General features: G+C 43.5%; 3 protein-coding genes across 8 annotated transcripts; 2 read left to right on the top strand and 1 right to left on the bottom strand.

The window, feature by feature from the left end:
* Positions 1–494: 494 nt before the first annotated feature.
* On the top strand, positions 495–8,929 carry LOC123088107 (calmodulin-binding transcription activator 2). 4 transcript variants are annotated; one of them, XM_044510270.1, is made up of 13 exons: positions 495–799; positions 1,600–1,719; positions 2,420–2,535; positions 2,664–2,752; positions 2,929–2,971; positions 3,770–3,917; positions 4,029–4,148; positions 4,233–4,564; positions 5,713–6,168; positions 6,315–7,015; positions 7,101–7,677; positions 8,021–8,365; positions 8,559–8,929. In XM_044510270.1, the coding sequence occupies exons 1-13, from the start codon at positions 760–762 to the stop codon at positions 8,667–8,669; spliced, it is 3,198 nt and encodes a 1,065-aa protein (XP_044366205.1). In that variant the 5' UTR covers positions 495–759; the 3' UTR covers positions 8,670–8,929. The 4 variants fall into 4 exon arrangements, with proteins under 4 accessions (XP_044366205.1, XP_044366204.1, XP_044366207.1 ...); XM_044510269.1 differs by having other exon boundaries at positions 4,026–4,148; XM_044510272.1 differs by having other exon boundaries at positions 516–799; positions 4,000–4,148.
* A 93-nt stretch (positions 8,930–9,022) lies between these two features.
* Positions 9,023–10,246, bottom strand: LOC123088108 (uncharacterized). Its single transcript, XM_044510273.1, has one exon. The coding sequence runs from the start codon at positions 10,124–10,126 to the stop codon at positions 9,152–9,154; it is 975 nt and encodes a 324-aa protein (XP_044366208.1). The 5' UTR covers positions 10,127–10,246; the 3' UTR covers positions 9,023–9,151.
* A 912-nt stretch (positions 10,247–11,158) lies between these two features.
* On the top strand, positions 11,159–16,500 carry LOC123088106 (uncharacterized). Of its 3 annotated transcripts, none has more exons than XM_044510266.1 (8): positions 11,159–11,698; positions 11,809–11,945; positions 13,379–13,606; positions 14,522–14,729; positions 15,032–15,168; positions 15,539–15,619; positions 15,728–15,794; positions 15,881–16,500. In XM_044510266.1, the coding sequence occupies exons 1-8, from the start codon at positions 11,174–11,176 to the stop codon at positions 16,220–16,222; spliced, it is 1,725 nt and encodes a 574-aa protein (XP_044366201.1). In that variant the 5' UTR covers positions 11,159–11,173; the 3' UTR covers positions 16,223–16,500. The 3 variants fall into 3 exon arrangements, with proteins under 3 accessions (XP_044366201.1, XP_044366202.1, XP_044366203.1); XM_044510267.1 differs by having other exon boundaries at positions 11,295–11,698; positions 11,805–11,945; XM_044510268.1 differs by lacking the exon at positions 11,159–11,698 and having other exon boundaries at positions 11,805–11,945; positions 13,384–13,606.
* Positions 16,501–18,076: the final 1,576 nt, after the last annotated feature.

Raw genomic sequence — 18,076 nt, 5'->3', positions numbered from 1 at the left:
CATGAGCAGATGGAGTAATATTTTAGTTCATATAGCCTGTTTATGTCACATTATTTTACTTGCTTTTACTTAACACGACGGTTCTAAATTCTAACACATGCACTGTTCAAAAAGATAAATTGTAACACATGGCCGTCTGTTTGGGAGAAGTGGCATCGTAGGCACGTGTAAAAACCGTAGAGCATGCAGGGCCACGAGCAAGGGGACACCAGACCGGAGTATAGTACGCACGCAAAGCTGACAGGTTTGGCGCCTTCCACCTACCGCGCCACAAGTCAAGTCGTCCGCTCGTTCGTTCGTTCGTGTGTACTCATGCGGCCGGCCCGCCCCGCACCGCACCACCAACCGCCATCGGACGGCCAGGATCGTCCCCATCACGGCCCCGCAATCCCCTGCCAGAAAGATCAGATATACTCCTGCCCTCCAGCGCGAGGGGCAGAACGGGCATTTCCCCCGTCCACGGCCCCCGCTTTCCTCCCTCCCTTCCTTTGTAGCCATCGCGCGTGGTGGTGGCGGTGGCTGTCCAGTTGTTTCCCTTTCCCCGCCTCGCCTCATCTGTCGGCTAAAATACCCATCGCCACCACCTGACCCGCAGCAGCCCGACTCTCCCCCCGCCCACCTAGACGGAATCCCCCAAAACCCTACCGCGGAAATTCGCCCGGCGATCCGGATCGCCGGGAGAGGGCAGCTCCGGAGGCCTGCTCGCGGCTCGGCGGGTTCGCGGCGGCGGTGCTGACCGGCTGACGCGGCGCTCCGCAGATGGCCGAGGGCCGGCGCTACGGGATCGCGCCGCAGCTAGGTGAGAGCCGCCCCGGATTTTTCGGTGGGGGTTTTGTTCGGTTGGTTTTGATCCGCCTGCGCCGGCTTCATCTGGTCAACGCCTCTCGGTCTTTGTTTCGTTTTGTTTCCGCCCAACGCCTTCCCTGCGCGCGGGGATCTGGGTTTGCGGCGTCGTCGAAGATGGCGTTCGGCTGTTGCGGAATCTGGTGGCCACGGGTTTGGGTTTGGTTGGTGGGAACTCGGAAGTAATTGACGATAATTCTCTGTTTCCGCGGCGGGGATTTTGGGGAAGCTATATATGGTGCGGAGTGGAGATCTCAGTTCGGTCACTGGGCGCGGGAGTGTCCTGAGAGAGGAACCACCGGGAGCTGTAGGAGCTATTCGAAATAACCGTCAACTTGCTTTGGGTTTCGGTGTTCTGAGGAAGAATTTCGGGTACCCTGCGGTTCTAGAGTTGTGTTTCATCTGTGTGATGAGCATATCCCTTACGTGGTGGTCCTTGTGCTCTTGGGTTTGGACCGAAGTCAGTTTCACAATTTTAACAGTCGGAGTGCTAGTCACTTGGGTGTTTGGAACTACTCATAGTTACGAGGTTTTCTGAGGGAAATCGGGGTTCTAGTTGTGTCTCCACATGAACCTGAAATATGAAGTTGGATTGTGCAAGTGAATTTTGAATTACGACACATGATTTATTCTGTGTAGATGGGGAAGCAACACTGAGGACATTTTCTTTCGAATGTTTTTAAAATCCACTTCTATATGACTAATTCTCAACCTTGTTGAATTGTCTAACTCTACATTTCATTGACTTCTGAACAGACATGGAGCAGATACTGAAGGAGGCTCAGACCCGATGGTTACGCCCTACTGAGATTTGCGAAATACTTAAGAATTACAGGAATTTCCGTATAGCTCCAGAGCCACCAAATATGCCTGCAAGTATGACCCCTATTTGCTGTTCAACGCTTGTTATTTGATTATTTGTTTTTAGTTTTCAAAATTAACTTATGTTTTGGGCAAATATATACCAAAGCAATATTGTGTAACTTGGGAACTGGCATTGATTTGATAACTTGAACATCATTTTGTGAGAATAGAAGTAACACTGAAATTGCGAGAACAGAAAATAAGGTTTATGATGTTTTTTCCGTTTTTATCTAGTCAAATATTGATGTCAGGTGTAAACTTAGCACATCCTGGTCGCCTGGCATACTTTTTAATGCCATATAGCAATACAAAATTATGATGCTATCCTTACTGTAACTGGTTTGAACCACATGGTTAAGCCTCTGGATCCACCATGATCTTTCTCCTGCTATCAGGATTGAACGGTTGCTATGTGATTAGTGCACCTTCTTATGCCAAGGGCCGTGTCTTGTGCCCTTGCGCAACGGTATTCTTTAAGATTTTTGGTTATACCTTATTAGTGCCTTTAGCTCGATGCCATTTTGCCTTTGGACCAGCCATGACATTGATTTGAACATTCTATTTTACTAATATCTCCATGCTTGTAATTACACGCACTATTTGGAGCCCATATATTATGAAAGTAAACATGCACATGAGCTGACAAAGTGTCTCCAAGTAGTCATGTTAAGGTTCAATTGTATCTCACTAATATTTGTATCTCTGATTGTAGGTGGTTCACTTTTCTTGTTTGATCGGAAGGTATTGAGATTTTTTAGGAAGGATGGCCATAATTGGAGGAAGAAAAAGGATGGAAAGACTGTCAAAGAAGCCCATGAAAGATTAAAAGTAAGTAAAGTTGAATGTTACCAGTACTTATTTCTGCGACATCTTGCAGTATTTTTCTAAGGGTTCCTAGTCATACTGCATCGCTTGTCTACAGAGGCAAATTAACTGACATTTCCTTACAAATCTAGTCTGGAAGCATCGATGTGCTTCATTGCTACTATGCTCATGGGGAAGAGAATATAAACTTCCAGAGGAGGAGCTATTGGATGCTGGAGGAGTAAGTGAAACTTTTAGTGATCCATTCTGCTTTTGTAATATTGCAAAGCTCGCAGTTGCTAAATAACTCATGGCATGTGCATCATATATGCTTGTATGGGGCCTACATCCATGCATGTTAACTTAGAAATACTACACTACATTTGTATTTAAGCTATCCTACCTTTGCTTTTGCAGGGACTATATGCACATTGTCCTTGTACATTATCTCGAAGTCAAGGTTACACCTAATCCTTCTATGGTTGCAATGTTGTTAGCTACTTGTTTACCTTATCCTTATGTCTGGACAACACTTTAGGTGTTCCATGTAAATTATATTGCTTCAATGGCATGATTGGTCTTCATATACTTTTCCTTTTGTGATACTAAATTATTAATCACACTTGTAGTTTTAGTTTGGGATCATGGTTGTTATACCGCCTATAAGGAGTACTGATTTGATTGTTACTAGCCCTGGTGGTTGATGAGCTTGATTCTTATGATAAACCATGAATTAGGCAATTGTACAAAAGAAACTGTTTCAGTGCTGGGATACTTTAAGTGATTGATCCTTGATTGGGTAGCCTTGTCAGAAATTGTTTAATAATGCCATTGATAACAGGATAAAAATGTAAAATATGTGCAGAACTTGGAGTGAAATTAACTAAAAGGGTTAAGAAATTGGACTCCATGTTTGTAAGAATATTGTGCGTTTATGCTTGCATATGTCCCAGTAGCACATTGTTTGAAAACTATTATCTCATGATAAACTGACTAATCTGAACATGTTAAACTGTTTTGCCTCTCCATATAGGAACCTAATCAGCCTATTTTGGAAACCCTCTGTTTATGTTGGTTTTAGAAGTAAATTTGTCTTGTTTCTCTGCTCACAATTTTTTACTTGGCCTACTTACTTTTACTATCCTGGGTTCATAGTCTGAGTTTAAGTCGTTGCTGCCTCATTCGTTGTGAACAAAAGCTTTTTCTGCAATAAGCCGCTTAAAGTTTCATTTTCTTTGTATGTGGATATGAACATCAGGCTGGAAAATCAAGTTCTCGTACTAGGGGGCATGATAACATGCTACAAGGGGCCTATGTTGATAGCCCTTTAAGCCACTTGCCTTCACAAAGTACAGACGGTGAAAGCTCACTTAGCGGACGCGCCTCTGAATACGAGGCAGAATCAGGTAGAGCTGTTTGATCATCTTATTCTGTTCCGCGCGAAGTCCAGTTAAATAGTTTCACTGATACTATTCCAATTATGCACAGCGTATCTAAAGCAAAATTCGGTGCAGCAGATATTTATTCGGGAGGAGCCGGATACCACTCTATCTCTAGGATGCAGCAGCATGAAAATGGAGGTGGATCCATAATTGATGCTTCTGTTGTCAGCTCATACAGTCCTGCATCATCTGTAGGTAAGTGCCACCAAAAATGATTTATTCAGGTTATGAACCTAAGTTGGATGGATTTGTGACTCTTCATTTGCTACCAATGGTTAGGTAATCATCAAGGATTACAGGCTACATCACCTAATACGGGCTTCTATTCTCATTATCAAGATAACTCACCTGTGATTCATAACGAGTCCACTTTTGGAATTACATTCAATGGGCCCAGTACTCAATTTGACCTGTCATCATGGAATGAAATGACGAAACTGAATAAAGAGATCCATCAATTGCCTCCATACCAGTCTCATGTTCCTTCTGAGCAGCCTCCTTTTACAGAAGGCCCTGGAATAGAATCTTTCAGTTTTGATGAAGTATATAGCAATGGGCTGGATATCAAGGATGATGGTCATGCAGACACTGATAGAGAAGCACTGTGGCAGGTAACAGGCACATTTTTGTGTGGCAATATAATATATATAGCATATTAATATTCTCTGATGATAAAGTTTTGTTTATGTAAAGAGGAGGTTTGCCTCTGATTACCCCCAACCCTTGTCTCCTGCTGTGCCCATGGGGCACGAGGATCTGCACGGCTATGAGCATAGGCCGTGGCACACTGCCCATGAAATTGTGTCTTATCTGCTTATGTCAACTTGTACTTTTAGTGCCTGAGTTGCTTCAGAATTTTGCAAAATGGAATATATATTGTTTCCCTATATTCTGAAATGCAGAGAGTTTTGTAACTGATAACCCTTTCACTTTTATTAACAATAGTAATTCGCGCGACATTGTTTGATGAAGTAGCCTACATACTAATTTTTGAAATGAGGTATTGGTTCTTCTCAAAAGTCAATTAGGAGCACATCTTTCTCTAACAAACAGTACCAGACTGGAAGTACAATAGTAATGCCACAAAGCGCCTTATGTATTGTTTTTATTCCGCTTAAGTGTATTGTTCCTCAATATTTCCAAAATGTAGCTCAAATGATTTTTAGGATGAGGATGGTGAGCTCAAATGCTAAATGAATTCTAGTAGGGAAAAATTAATAGGAAATTGGAATTTTAGTGGGGAAATGCTAGACTATAGAGCTGCAATGTCATTGTCAGAGCTAAAAGAGCATAGCCAATCTTAGCATGTTTGTTTCTCCAGCCTTTCGGTTACCTAGTGTTGTTAAGTATGAATCTATGATACTCCCTCCGATCCATAATAATCATGGATTGGAGGGAGTGTTATATATCCACTTTGCACAGATTAATATTTGCAGCTTTTATAGTGATTTTTTCAGGATGGCGTGTATTTATTTTCTTTGAATAATCGTAGTAATAGTGTTTCGTATTACATTGTTCATTAAAAGATGATTTCCTGGTTTTCATTTCCATGGTAGAACTTTTTCTTTCTTTCCCTTGCTGGTTCTTGGTATCCCAGCAGACTTATTTTGTATGTTATTTTGCACACTGATTAATTGCATCTGCTTGACTTCCATGCTACTGATATTATACTATTATTGTCTCCCCCCTAAAATATATACTATTATTGTCCGGCTTCAATTTGGTTTTGGTACTCACTTGTGAAACTACTGAATTTCAGCTTCCAAGTGCTAATGATGGTACGACTACTGAATTTCTTCAGCTTCCAAGTGCTATTGATGGCAGGACTACTGAATTTCAGCTTCCAAGTGCTACTGATAGTACATTTGCTACAGTGGACAATTTTGAACAACACAGTAAACTTTTGGAGGAAGCCATTAATTTCCCTGTCCTGAAAACTCAATCATCTAATCTTTCTGATATCCTGAAGAACAGCTTTAAGAAAAGTGATAGTTTTACTAGATGGATGAGCAAAGAACTTGCTGAAGTAGATGATTCCCAAGTAAAGTTCAGTTCTGGATTGTACTGGAACAGTGAAGATGCTGACAATATCATTGGAGCATCGAGCCGTGATCAGTTGGATCAGTTTACTCTGGACCCAATGGTTGCACAAGATCAGCTGTTTAGTATAACTGAATATTTTCCAAGCTGGACATATGCAGGTTCGAAGACTAGGGTATGTCTTCTTACACTTATCCTTTTTACCTTTATTGTGCTTCTAAAGCTTGAAAGTCTTAGGAGCGCCATACGAAATAGAACTGTCTTGGTGTCTGAGTGAATTAGTGTTCTTTAACTGCTTACAAAATTTCTTGTGTCCTGCAGGTTCTTGTTACTGGTAGATTCCTAACTTCTGACGAAGTTATAAAGCTCAAGTGGTCGTGTATGTTTGGAGAAGTCGAAGTTCCAGCAGATATTTTAGCAGACGGGACTCTCAGGTGCTATTCTCCCTCGCACAAACCTGGCAGGGTCCCTTTTTATGTGACTTGCTCCAACAGGTTAGCCTGCAGTGAAGTACGAGAGTTTGAATATCGACCAAGTGATTCTCAATACATGGATGCTCCAAGTCCACATGGTGCTACAAACAAAATATATCTCCAGGCGCGTCTTGATGAATTATTGTCTTTGGGACGAGATCAGCAAGATGAGTTCCAGGCAGCTTTATCTAACCCCACAAAGGAGTTGATTGATTTGAACAAGAAGATAACCTCATTGATGACAAACAATGATCAGTGGTCTGAATTGCTAAAGTTCGCTGATGATAATCAGCTTGCCCCTGATGATAGGCAGGATCAGTTTGTTGAAAGCGGTATCAAAGAAAAGCTGCATATCTGGCTTCTCCATAAAGCAGGAGGTGGTGGCAAAGGTCCCAGTGTGTTAGATGATGAAGGGCAGGGCATTCTTCATCTGGCAGCTGCTCTAGGATATGATTGGGCGATAAGGCCAACAATAACTGCTGGTGTAAGCATAAATTTCAGAGATGTTCATGGATGGACCGCACTTCACTGGGCAGCATTTTGTGGCAGGTAAGTTCTTCTGAGGGTGATAGTTTTTGTTTGCACATACATACATACATATATATGTATTAAACTTGTTTGCCCTGTTCTGCAGAGAGCGAACAGTTGTTGCTCTTATAGCATTAGGTGCGGCTCCTGGAGCTTTGACGGATCCAAGGCCTGATTTCCCTTCAGGACGCACACCAGCTGATCTTGCGTCGTTCAATGGGCACAAGGGAATTTCTGGTTTCCTGGCAGAGTTTTCTTTAACAAGCCATCTTCAAACCCTCAACCTGAAGGAAGCCATGGGGAGCAATGCATCAGAGATATCTGGCCTACCTGGTATTGGAGATGTTACCGGAAGAACTGCGTCACCATCAGCAGGTCAAGGTCTTCAGGCTGGATCGATGGGAGATTCACTAGGTGCTGTGCGGAATGCTGCCCAGGCTGCTGCTCGGATATATCAAGTTTTCAGGGTGCAGTCCTTCCAGAGAAAGCAAGCAGTTCAGTATGAGGATGACAATGGTGTGATATCAGATGAACGTGCCATGTCACTCTTGTCTTATAAACCATCTAAACCAGGACAGTTCGATCCCATGCATGCTGCTGCAACTCGAATACAAAACAAATTCCGTGGATGGAAGGGAAGAAAAGAATTTTTGCTTATTAGACAGCGAATTGTCAAGATCCAGGTATGAATATCAAGTGTATGACATTAATCAATGATTTTTGTTAAAATTCTGAACGCTCCAGATTAATACTGAATGAGTATGCCAACACCATATTTTTTTCTACTGAATTTTGCAATAGTAAAGTCAACTATGACCATATCATTTACAAATTTATGTAAAGGTAATTGAGTGAAACATGAGCTCCATATTTTTTTCTCTTCGACTAATCTAGTATCTAGGACAGGATATTCATAGCATGATGTTTTAACAGTATAGTGCACTGCTTTGTGAAGTATCTCTTCTTCTGATGCTATTATTATAATGAACAAATTTTCTCAACCGTGCTATATTGTGTACTTGCTAGGCTCATGTGCGAGGTCACCAAGTGAGAAAGCATTATCGCAAAATAATTTGGTCTGTCGGGATAGTGGAGAAGGTTATATTGCGATGGAGGCGGCGAGGAGCTGGGTTACGCGGGTTTCGGTCTACAGAAGTTGCAACAGACAGCAGCACTAGTAGCAGCAGCGTTGATGTAATCCCAGTTAAACCTGCAGAGGATGATTATAACTTCTTGCAAGAAGGACGGAAGCAAACTGAAGAAAGACTGCAGAGAGCTCTTGCCAGAGTGAAGTCCATGGTTCAGTACCCCGAAGCCCGGGACCAGTATCAGAGGATTATGACTGTCGTAACAAAAATGCAGGAATCGCAGGTAGCAATACGTTTTCCCGCCCTTTCAGCACCAATACAAAAGTTTTAGGGTGACGCCGAACAATTATGCATGATGTTTGGGTTAAAAACTCCGGCGAGAGTTGAGGGGTGAAAAAAGAAAAAAGAAAATGAGAGTTTTGCTCTGTTTTCTTAACGGGAGGCTTACTCAATTCTTTGTTGCTAATGTGACGCAGCCTGTGGAAGAAAGTATGCTTGAGGAGTCGACGGAGATGGATGAAGGCTTTTTGATGAGTGAATTCAAAGAGCTCTGGGACGATGACATGCCGTTGCCGGGCTATTTCTAGGTCCTAACGAAGTGGTGTTTGTTTCTTGTAAATTACCTCTGATTTGTTTGGTAGTCTCACCAGATAGATGATAGTGACTAAATTGCCCTGTCCATTATGGTTTGAGTTTTTGTTGGTCTCTTGGTTGTCTAGCTCTAGTGGCCCCTTGTACAGTATATCCATCCTGGAGGAAAATGTATGTGGATTATGAAACTGAAACCGTCCAGTTAGTTGCCTGGAATTAAACTAGTTAAGCTTGGATGCTCATGAAGTTTTTTTTACAGAGTGCCGTCCTTGGTTTCGTTCACTTATATGCTTGGAGTTGGGGATATAATTTGCATGCGGCATCGTCCGTAATAGGGAGGGACATGTGATATAGATCATAGATACCGACATGATGGAGTGGTTTTGCTGAAGCTGTAGGCGTCGAAACCTGCAGTGGTGAATGCCGCATCCATTTTTTTTTTTTGAACAGGGAAGTGCCCCGAAGGGCCAGACTTACATTAGATAAGCTTCAAAGCACACTTTACATCAGGACCGAAAGAAAAAGAAAGATTACAACAAAGTCCCAGACTTTTGCATGGAGAACCCCTAGCTGAAAGATTAAAACGCAATCGGGTCCTTGGCAGCCTTTGCTCAGATTGAACCTCGCCGTCGCCGGGGACGAACCACTTGGGGCGACGAGATCGCCATGGGTGCAGCACGTGCATCCCATAGCCTCTGAACGAAAACTGGAACTGCCTCCCATAAGGCATGCAAGCCAGGAGGAAAGGGGTTGGCCGCCCTTCGACCAGAAGAAGCAGAGGGTCGATGAACACCGGCAGCCGACTGCAGGCGCCGTAGCTCCACCATAGAATCCTCTGCTGATGAGCTCGAACCCGACCATCAATCTTCAGCTCAGTGCTTCCCCACCCCTCTTCATCCACCACCTTGGCGGCATCAAGTGGAGGAAGGTAGCAACGAGGCCTCCTGCAAGTGGTAGGCATGTACATCTCCTGCTGCTCTATCTCTCTTCCCACAACCATGGTGGTAAGAACAGATCGAGGAAGAAGAGCATCTGGCGCACCATATTGGAATTTATTACAGCAAGAAAAGGGGGGAGAAGTGGGGACGAAACCGGACGGGCCTAAGCTTCGCCATGGATCCGGCTGAGGGAAGCCGCCGAAGGATCCGCTGCCAGGGATCATCCTTGCCTCCGCCTTTTCGCCACCAGCGTGGCCCCAGGGGAGAGTTGAACAACCACCTAGACAAGATCCAAAACGCAGCTCCACTTTATTTGCCAGAGAAAGACACTCACACACTACTAGACCTAGGATCCAGACCTCCATCCCACCCAGCGCCGGCCACCATGGCCGCCGGCGGCGAGGGGGAGGGAGGCCGGATGGGGAAGCTGGAGGTGGAGCTCTCAAGGATACGGCAGAAACGCCAGTCCAGAAAGTCGGGCGGTCCGTAAATGGACAGACTGAAGTATGCCGCATCCATTTGTATTTTGTCGCCGAGCATTAGTGAAACATGCTTGCAGTGCTGTGTATTTGACGCTTTGGTCAGTAATTTTTTCTTGCTTGCTCGTGTCATGTGGCGGAAGATGCGAGGACAAAACCCCAACCCAAACACCCCCAACCAAATAAACATTGGGCCGCGCCGTCCAGCTGCAAGTGTCCAAAGGAGCAAGCAGAGAAGAAGGAGCAACATAGGCATGCCGCCCCAAGGAAAGCTCGAAAGCGATGCCCGGCCGCTCTCAGGCCACGGGTCCGTTGGCGCAGACTAGAGTGGAAACGAGAATGGTCTGAGTGCGACACGCGTGGATGTCGTCATGGGTTCGGTTCTGCTTTCCCGGAACATGGAAAAGGATCAACGCGCGGTCGTCCGTCCATCGCGGTTGCCAGTTGCCACCGTTTTCGTAATGGGCCGGACGCGGACGTGTAACTGGACACGACGGGGGCGTGCGCGTGCGTGTCGGCTGTTGCGTGCACAACTCCCGCTGTCTCTGGTCTTTCTTGCCGCCAGTCACTCGCCCCGAGTGGGTGCTACGTACGTGTGTTGATTTTTCACCGCCACTACTTATTTCAAGAGACTGGAGCTGTAATGTAAGTCTGGTACAATGGGCAAGAACATAGTCTAGTAACTTACACACTTCCCTAGACTATGTTACTACCTCTACAGTGGGTAGGAACATCTATGTAGTGTCATGCAACAATGTATTTATTAGGTTATAGACTCATTGTTTCTTGGAGTGTGTGATGTTCCGGTAACTTAGCTAGTTACCACAAGCACCTATCTCCTCATTAAATATGTGACAGTTGTATTGGAATGTGTGATGTTACTCCTAAATTTCTTCCCATTGTGACCAACCTAAGACTATGACTGCAGCATGCCATCGTGAGAGACCCCCCACCAATGATCACCCATCCAACGACTACGTAGTGGCATCTGGCGCCATAATCAAGCACCGCCTGATCAATCATAACTAGTACTAGTACGTAGTACGCGCAGTGTTAAACCAGTGATGGCCGGAGCGTCCGCACATGCAGCAGCTGCCTTGTCCTGTAGAGATGCAGCGCAGAGCTAGCTGTGTAGAATGGGTCGCGCCTGGTCGGGCCGGAGCAGTGCGTGTCCTCCAGCACCTTCGGTTAAGTTTAAAACTCCAGCGCGACTATTTCCTCCCTGCCAGTAGTCCCCACGTTGACACACGTTGCCCACGCACGCACGCGGCCCGCCCGGAGCACGGCTTCCTGCCCTGCCCGCCTCCTCCGCTTCGCTGCGACCGCGACGGCGAGGGGGCGGATCCCCATCTCCGGCCCACCCATGGCCCCCGCCGCGCCGGAGGAGCTCCATTGCGCGCCCGCGCCGGACAAGCCCCCGCCTTTGGCCCCGCAGGGCGAGCTCCGGTGGCTCCGCCGGTGCGCGGGGCAGGGCGACGACCTCCGGTGGCTCCGGCGCTGCGTGGGGGCCGCCACCAAGGGCTTCGCCATCGGCGCGGGGCTCAAGGGCGGCCTCGCGCTCTTCTCCGTCCTCGTCCGCCTCCGCAGCCGCCGCTCCCCCAGATCGAGGTGGGCGCTCGCTGCTCTCCTCCGCACGCGACTCTGCTGATCCGTGCTGCTGCTGCTGCTGCTCGAGCCTTGTCGTGTCGTAACCCGTGTGGCGTGGTGCGTGTAGGAAGGCGGGCGCGATGACCAACGACGAGGCGGCGCTGCTGGCGCTCAAGGAGACGGTCAGGTACGGCATGTTCCTGGGGACCTTCGCCGGCGCCTTCGTCTCCGTCGACGAGTGCATCGCCGCCCTTTGGGGCCGCAAAAGGTCAGCCCTGGTCTCACACCCAGCTGTTGAAGTAATTCTAGTAGCTTCTCCCCTTCCTATTTATGGCAAGGGAAGACGCAAATCTTCTACTACGATGGTGGGCGAATCCTTGATTTGAGCTAATAATTGCCTCCGGCTTTGCGGAGCTGCGTGTAAAAAACAGTGTGTGAGCCTTGAAGGGCAAGAGGAAGAGCAGTATATGTTTTGTTACTAACTGCTCATATTTTCAAGGGGATGTGCTTTGATGTGGATTAGGTGTATTGTCGTAGAAATTGTTCTTTGTTTGTTGGTGCCGTCAATTGCAAGCAAAGATTGCTTATTCTGGTCAGGGCCTTGGGGTCAACCTTTTGCAGTTTGCAAATGATTACAGTGTGGAGACGATGTTTTTTTGCTGCTTGAATCTGGGATTGCTACTTTTTACTTCCTCTGTCCTGGTTTATTAGGCCCCCTCACATTTTGAGCCAAAGTTTGACTATGCATCTGCTTCTGCGTAATAAAATATGAGTTATATGTAGGAAAAAATGGTATCACTGAAAACTTCATTCAGATACGAGTCCAACAATATAATTTTTATGACGTGTCGCTTTTGTTTTGCAAATCAAATCGATGGTCAAAGTTTAACCCAAAATATAAGGGGACCTAATAAACCTGAACGGAGGTAGTATTGGATTGGTACTGATCAGTGACCAACATTTTGCAACTCTGTGAGGTATCGTCAAAACAGATTTGTAATATTTGACTGCTAAATTCTAATCTTGGACTTCCATTGACGCTAGGAAATACCAAATGATGCAACTCTTGCGTGATCTGGAGATATATGTTGCTTGCTAACCCAAAATAAGATCCTTACAACCACCTGAGCGCAATCTCAATAGTGTATAGTGAGTTTGTCTGAACTTGAATCATCATCTTTATTGATTATGATGAATCAATACGCCTTTGTTTATGCTTCCAAAAGGACCATAGCAAGGTCTTCTTTTATTCCCCTGTCTAACATAAAATGTTGCTTGGATGATTTTGGATCTTGAAACTTCCCTCGGGATACTCCAACCTAGACCTTTCAAACTTCACTTTTGAATCCTGCAAACAAAAAGTCACAAACTTGGCTTTATTTTGTTTTCCAATAATTAGAAAATCAATAAAATATTCCACATTTCCAATTTTCAGTGACTTCAGTCACGCTTCTACACACATGCCATGAAACAACTGAATGGACTCCCAGGCTGTGCCTATGAAGTGGCCTTACCATACACCATAAGCATTACCAAGTTATGAAGGGGGTCAGTCGTCACAAAACGCATTACACATTTAAACTTTTGTTATATCACAGAATGCATGTTGTTTTCTGTTCCATTGTATCTTCCACACTATCCTACTTTAATGTATGAGTTTGTTTTGGGATAGTATGTAACTCAATACTCTTGTTGCTTCAGAACAGCAAGGTGGAGGTCATTATTATCCGGGTTAATTGCTGGTCCTTCTATGCTCTTGACGGGGCCAGGCACGCAGCATACCAGTTTGGCAATATACATTCTCATGCGTGCTGCGGTGCTTGCATCCCGTTGTGGAATAAAGAGCAGAAGATTTGGAAAGATTTGCAAACCTTTGACCTGGTCACATGGTGATATCTTCCTTATGTGCCTTTCATCTGCACAAATTTTGTAAGTTCCATTGACAGAATTCCTATGAGTTTTCGGGTTGCACTAGCTGTATATGTCAATGTTACTGCTGTATGTATGCTCAAAGATCGCTTAGCCCTGTTAATATACACTGATATGCAGTGTATGGAGTTATTTGGGCCCGATGGTCCTATTGCACTACACCCAATGCTCGGAGCTAGCTAGCATTTCAAATTTATGCAGGTCAAGTACTGATTATTTGAAAAAAGGGTCACCTAACAGTTTTTTGAACCATTATATGTTAACTTCTGGAAATGTTATATTTGCACATGGCACTACAGAAGTAGTACGGACAACTTATCTGAATTGTCAAAATTCTCTTGAGATACCTTGTTTGTGACACATAAGGGCTACTTTGTTAACAAAAATAGCAGTTACATTTGATCAACAACAGTTATGTCATTCTTCAGTGAAATTTGAAATGACTTGCTATTTATTAATATCATAATAAAATAGCATGTAAACCTAGATGACAATGTTTTTTCTTTCATGTCTTTCACTAATGTCTCATTAGAATGCATCGTATTCAGACGGGCAGACAACATTTTGATGTTTGGCAAAAGCCACATGTAAATAATAGGGTCATTTTTGAGAAAATGTGTAAAAGTAATGTGTTTGTTGAACTGTAATTGCTTTGCTAGTCCAAATATTTTAGACATGGAATCATAGAGTGCATTACTGGGACTGGAATATAAATGTAAGAATGTGATGTATTTGTAGATTCAAGGGCATTTCCCTTGTTATCTTGTTTGAAATAAGTTCAACCATTTGTTACAATATTAAAACATATATGCATCATGCACCGGTGACTGGTGAGTATTTAGTTATATATATTTTGCGGTATATATTCAATAGGATGTGGGGATATGAGTTTTGCCTATATTGTTGATTCTGCAGATCTGCATACATTCTACAGCAGGACAGTTTGCCGTCATCATATAAATCATTTCTGAAGACGCATGGTGGAAAGGACCAGTCTATTCTGCAAGGCTTGAAGGAAGTAGTTAACCACACTGCTTTCTCTAACCTAGAGGCTATTGAGAAGTATTACAAATCTGTTGGTGTTGACATAAAGTTGGATCCAGACATGAAAGTGCCCTGCTCAGTAAGTACTACTCCCTCTGTTCCAAAATAGATGACCCAACTTTATACTAACTTTGTACTAAAGTTAGTATAAAGTTGGGTCATCTATTTTGGAACGGAGTGAGTACAAATTTGTGAATAATTGTGTCGTGTCGCATGATTGCACCACATTAATATAGTATAGTATCCCTATCAAGCATTCAGGTATAATATTTTGCTGTGAATAATTGTTGAAGTTTTCCTTGTTAATTTCCTACCATTTTTTTATTCCTTTTGTTAAGCGGAACTTTTTCCTTCATCTAATCTCTTCTCTCTTCAAACCAGATTGTGCATGGTAATCAATCATGTGCAGGACATTTTATTTCATTCTTGTTACAAGCATATGGAAGAGCAGTTCCTGTCTATATTCCAGTCTACCTAGTTCCTGCACTTGTAGTTCATCGGCAGGATCTGATGAAAAGGTACACAACTGTATTAAGTAAACTGACATGTTAGGTTGCTCATATTTGTGAAGAGCGTTTTTTTTTTGCTGCCAAAAAACATGCAGACCCTGCATTAATTGGGCTTGATGTCCTCAGGGTAATTGTGCTTCATGTACGTATCAAAAGCATACAAATTTATGTCCTATCTAGATTGAAAAACGAGTGCTCTTTGTGGTATGTTATCTATTTGCATTCTGCGGGAGCTGTCATGCTGCCTTCTGCAGTTTTTGCAAAAACATAACTTCACCCCTAAGACAACGACTCCTAATTGGGTACAACACTAGCATAGCTGGATACACCTAACATGTGTCTACAACATTAAGTGTGCTGAAGACCTCACAACATGCAGGCCTTACACAATAATGGGGAAGAGTCTTCTAGGAACAGCAAGATCTAGCCTGTTCCTCTCAATGTATTGTGCATCTGCATGGTGAGTTCTTTTTATTTCAACCCCCAACTTCTCGTATTAAGAATGTAGATGTATCGCCAACCTCCCTTGTCGGCACAGCAATTCATGGTGTTTCTTTTTCTATTTCAGGGCTTGGACATGCTTCCTTTTTAGAACCTTCGAGAAGTGCAGTACTCCACTCGTTGTACTTGGCACGGTAAGTGAAGACACACAGTTTACCGCAGAGACTAAGCGTAGTCCAGTTAACCATCTCTGTGATACTAACTTGCTTTGCTGTGGCAGTTCCCGGCGGGTCTGGCACTGTTTATCGAGAAGAAAAGCAGGAGAATCGAGATATCTCTGTACTGCCTTGCCAGAGCCATCGAGAGTTTCTTCACATGCATGACCGACGCCGGGCTCTGCCCTCCAATATTGCAGATCAAGCGAGCTGATGTAGTGGTTTTCAGCATGGCCACCTCGATCATTATGCACTGCTATGCCCAGGAAAGAGAGGTTTTCCGGTCCAAGTACCTGAATGTCCTTGACTGGGTATTCGGTGTGCCGCTTCCGTCGGAAGACAATGATAGTAAATGCCATTCCACATCCAGTGATGGAATCAAGAAAGGAATATTCTCCATTGGATGATGGAATCAGGAGGTGGTTCGGTAGCTTTGCTGGTCGATCTTAGTGCAAGAGTAGATAGGCACATTAGATGGGTTCTTTTAGCTTACAGTGAGCCTTGTACAGGAGGCTCTTCCCAAATCCCCAGAAGCGGAATTTAATGGGTGTAACAAATCATAGACTTATTCAATTGATTTATGGAAAAACCAATGCCCTGGTCCAGGACATATGAACTGTAAACTATTGATCTTGTGATATTGTACCTCCTTATACTGCCTGAGAATGGAACCCTTATCATTCAACCGTGCCATCGAATTCGCGTTGTACTTCTAACTGTATTACAGAGAAAAAATCAGTATAGTTCAGTTCAATTTCTTGTGAATTGGGTTTCACACTCCCAAGTTCTGAAAATAGCTATAAAATCAAAAAGAAAATTTTGTGCTGGGTGGTGACGTGCTGCTAGATCTATTGGCACAAATAATCAGGTCGTCGTCGTGCGTTTTTCCGAATCCTAGTGAGTTTCAGCGGGTTAAAGTTTAAATGAACGTCCTTCGCCATTTTTTTTATGAGCGTCAGAAGTTCGGCTCTCGTAGCTTCAACAACCCAGGAAGAAGAAATGAATTTCACAATCTTTCTGTCAATATATATCAGGACAGAGTATGTGAGTGACTTGAGTGAGCTCTAATCAAGCAGTTGTTGCACGTTCACCCTCGGTACACCAATCTGAGATTTTACTTGGTTCCAACTCAAAAAGACACTATTATTTATGCAAATGACGTGACATTTGTGAGAAGTACGTATGAATACAGCATACCCAATTTTTGAAATACATAAATATGTTGATTATATATTAATCTTAATTTGGAGAAACCATGTTTTTGACATTAGAAATACATACGCATACAAACTATCAATATGCATTCTTAAGTATAAATAATATTAAAAATTTCATCAAGTTTGAGTTGCTAACCATGTGTGCCACATGAATATTGAAGTGGCATTGACATGATGATATATCACATGATTCTGATTTTAAAACCAAGGAATGTCCTAAGAATAAGAAAATTTGTATTTAAGATATGCTTCCTCCATCCCAATCAACTTTGTACTAAACTTGAGACACTTATTTTGAGACGGAGGGAGTATTACACACCTGTAGCTCGAAGAAAAAACATGTATGCCATGTTTTATTTCAGGGAACATACATGGTATAAATGAAAGTTTGATAGAGGCAAAATCTCCTGATGAAAAGAGAGATCACGGGATCTGTCAAGAATGTCTCAAAATTTCTCATTCTAGCTAGTTAAGTATTATGATTTGCTCAAAGAAATGTTATACTCCCTCCGTTCCTAAATATAAGTCTTTTTAGACATTTCAAATGGATTACAAGATACGGATGTATAGACATATTTTAGAGAGTAGATTCACTCATTTTGCTCCGTATGTAGTCATTTGTTGGAATATCTAGAAAGGCTTATATTTAGGAACGGAGGGATAATAGTATTCACTAGAGTGAGGCCTTCTCAGCACAATTTGCTACATTGACACATCCGTGGATAAAATGCAATATAGGTCATAGTTGATACCAAGTTGTAGATTTGCTTGAGAAACAATTCATGCGCACATGAATACAAGTCGGTTATCTTATCGACAATCCAAACTATAAAACCGTGCTGAGTTATTTCTCCAAGTCTGAAGTAGAAGCAGGGATTACAAACTTGCAGCTTTATTTAGTCGATCATTCAGGCGAGGAAAAGCATGTCGATCAATATAGGTTCATGATCCGGGAAAACTGAAAAGGACTAGCTGTACTGCTGAGTACGTGTGGAGTGTCGACGTTACATGGCCACCGCATGTGAAACGGAAGCTGAAAAAATG

This window comes from Triticum aestivum, chromosome 4A (assembly GCF_018294505.1).
Source record: "Triticum aestivum cultivar Chinese Spring chromosome 4A, IWGSC CS RefSeq v2.1, whole genome shotgun sequence".
Taxonomy (NCBI): Eukaryota; Viridiplantae; Streptophyta; class Magnoliopsida; order Poales; family Poaceae; genus Triticum; species Triticum aestivum.
This window is presented reverse-complemented; position numbering and strand designations above follow the sequence as displayed.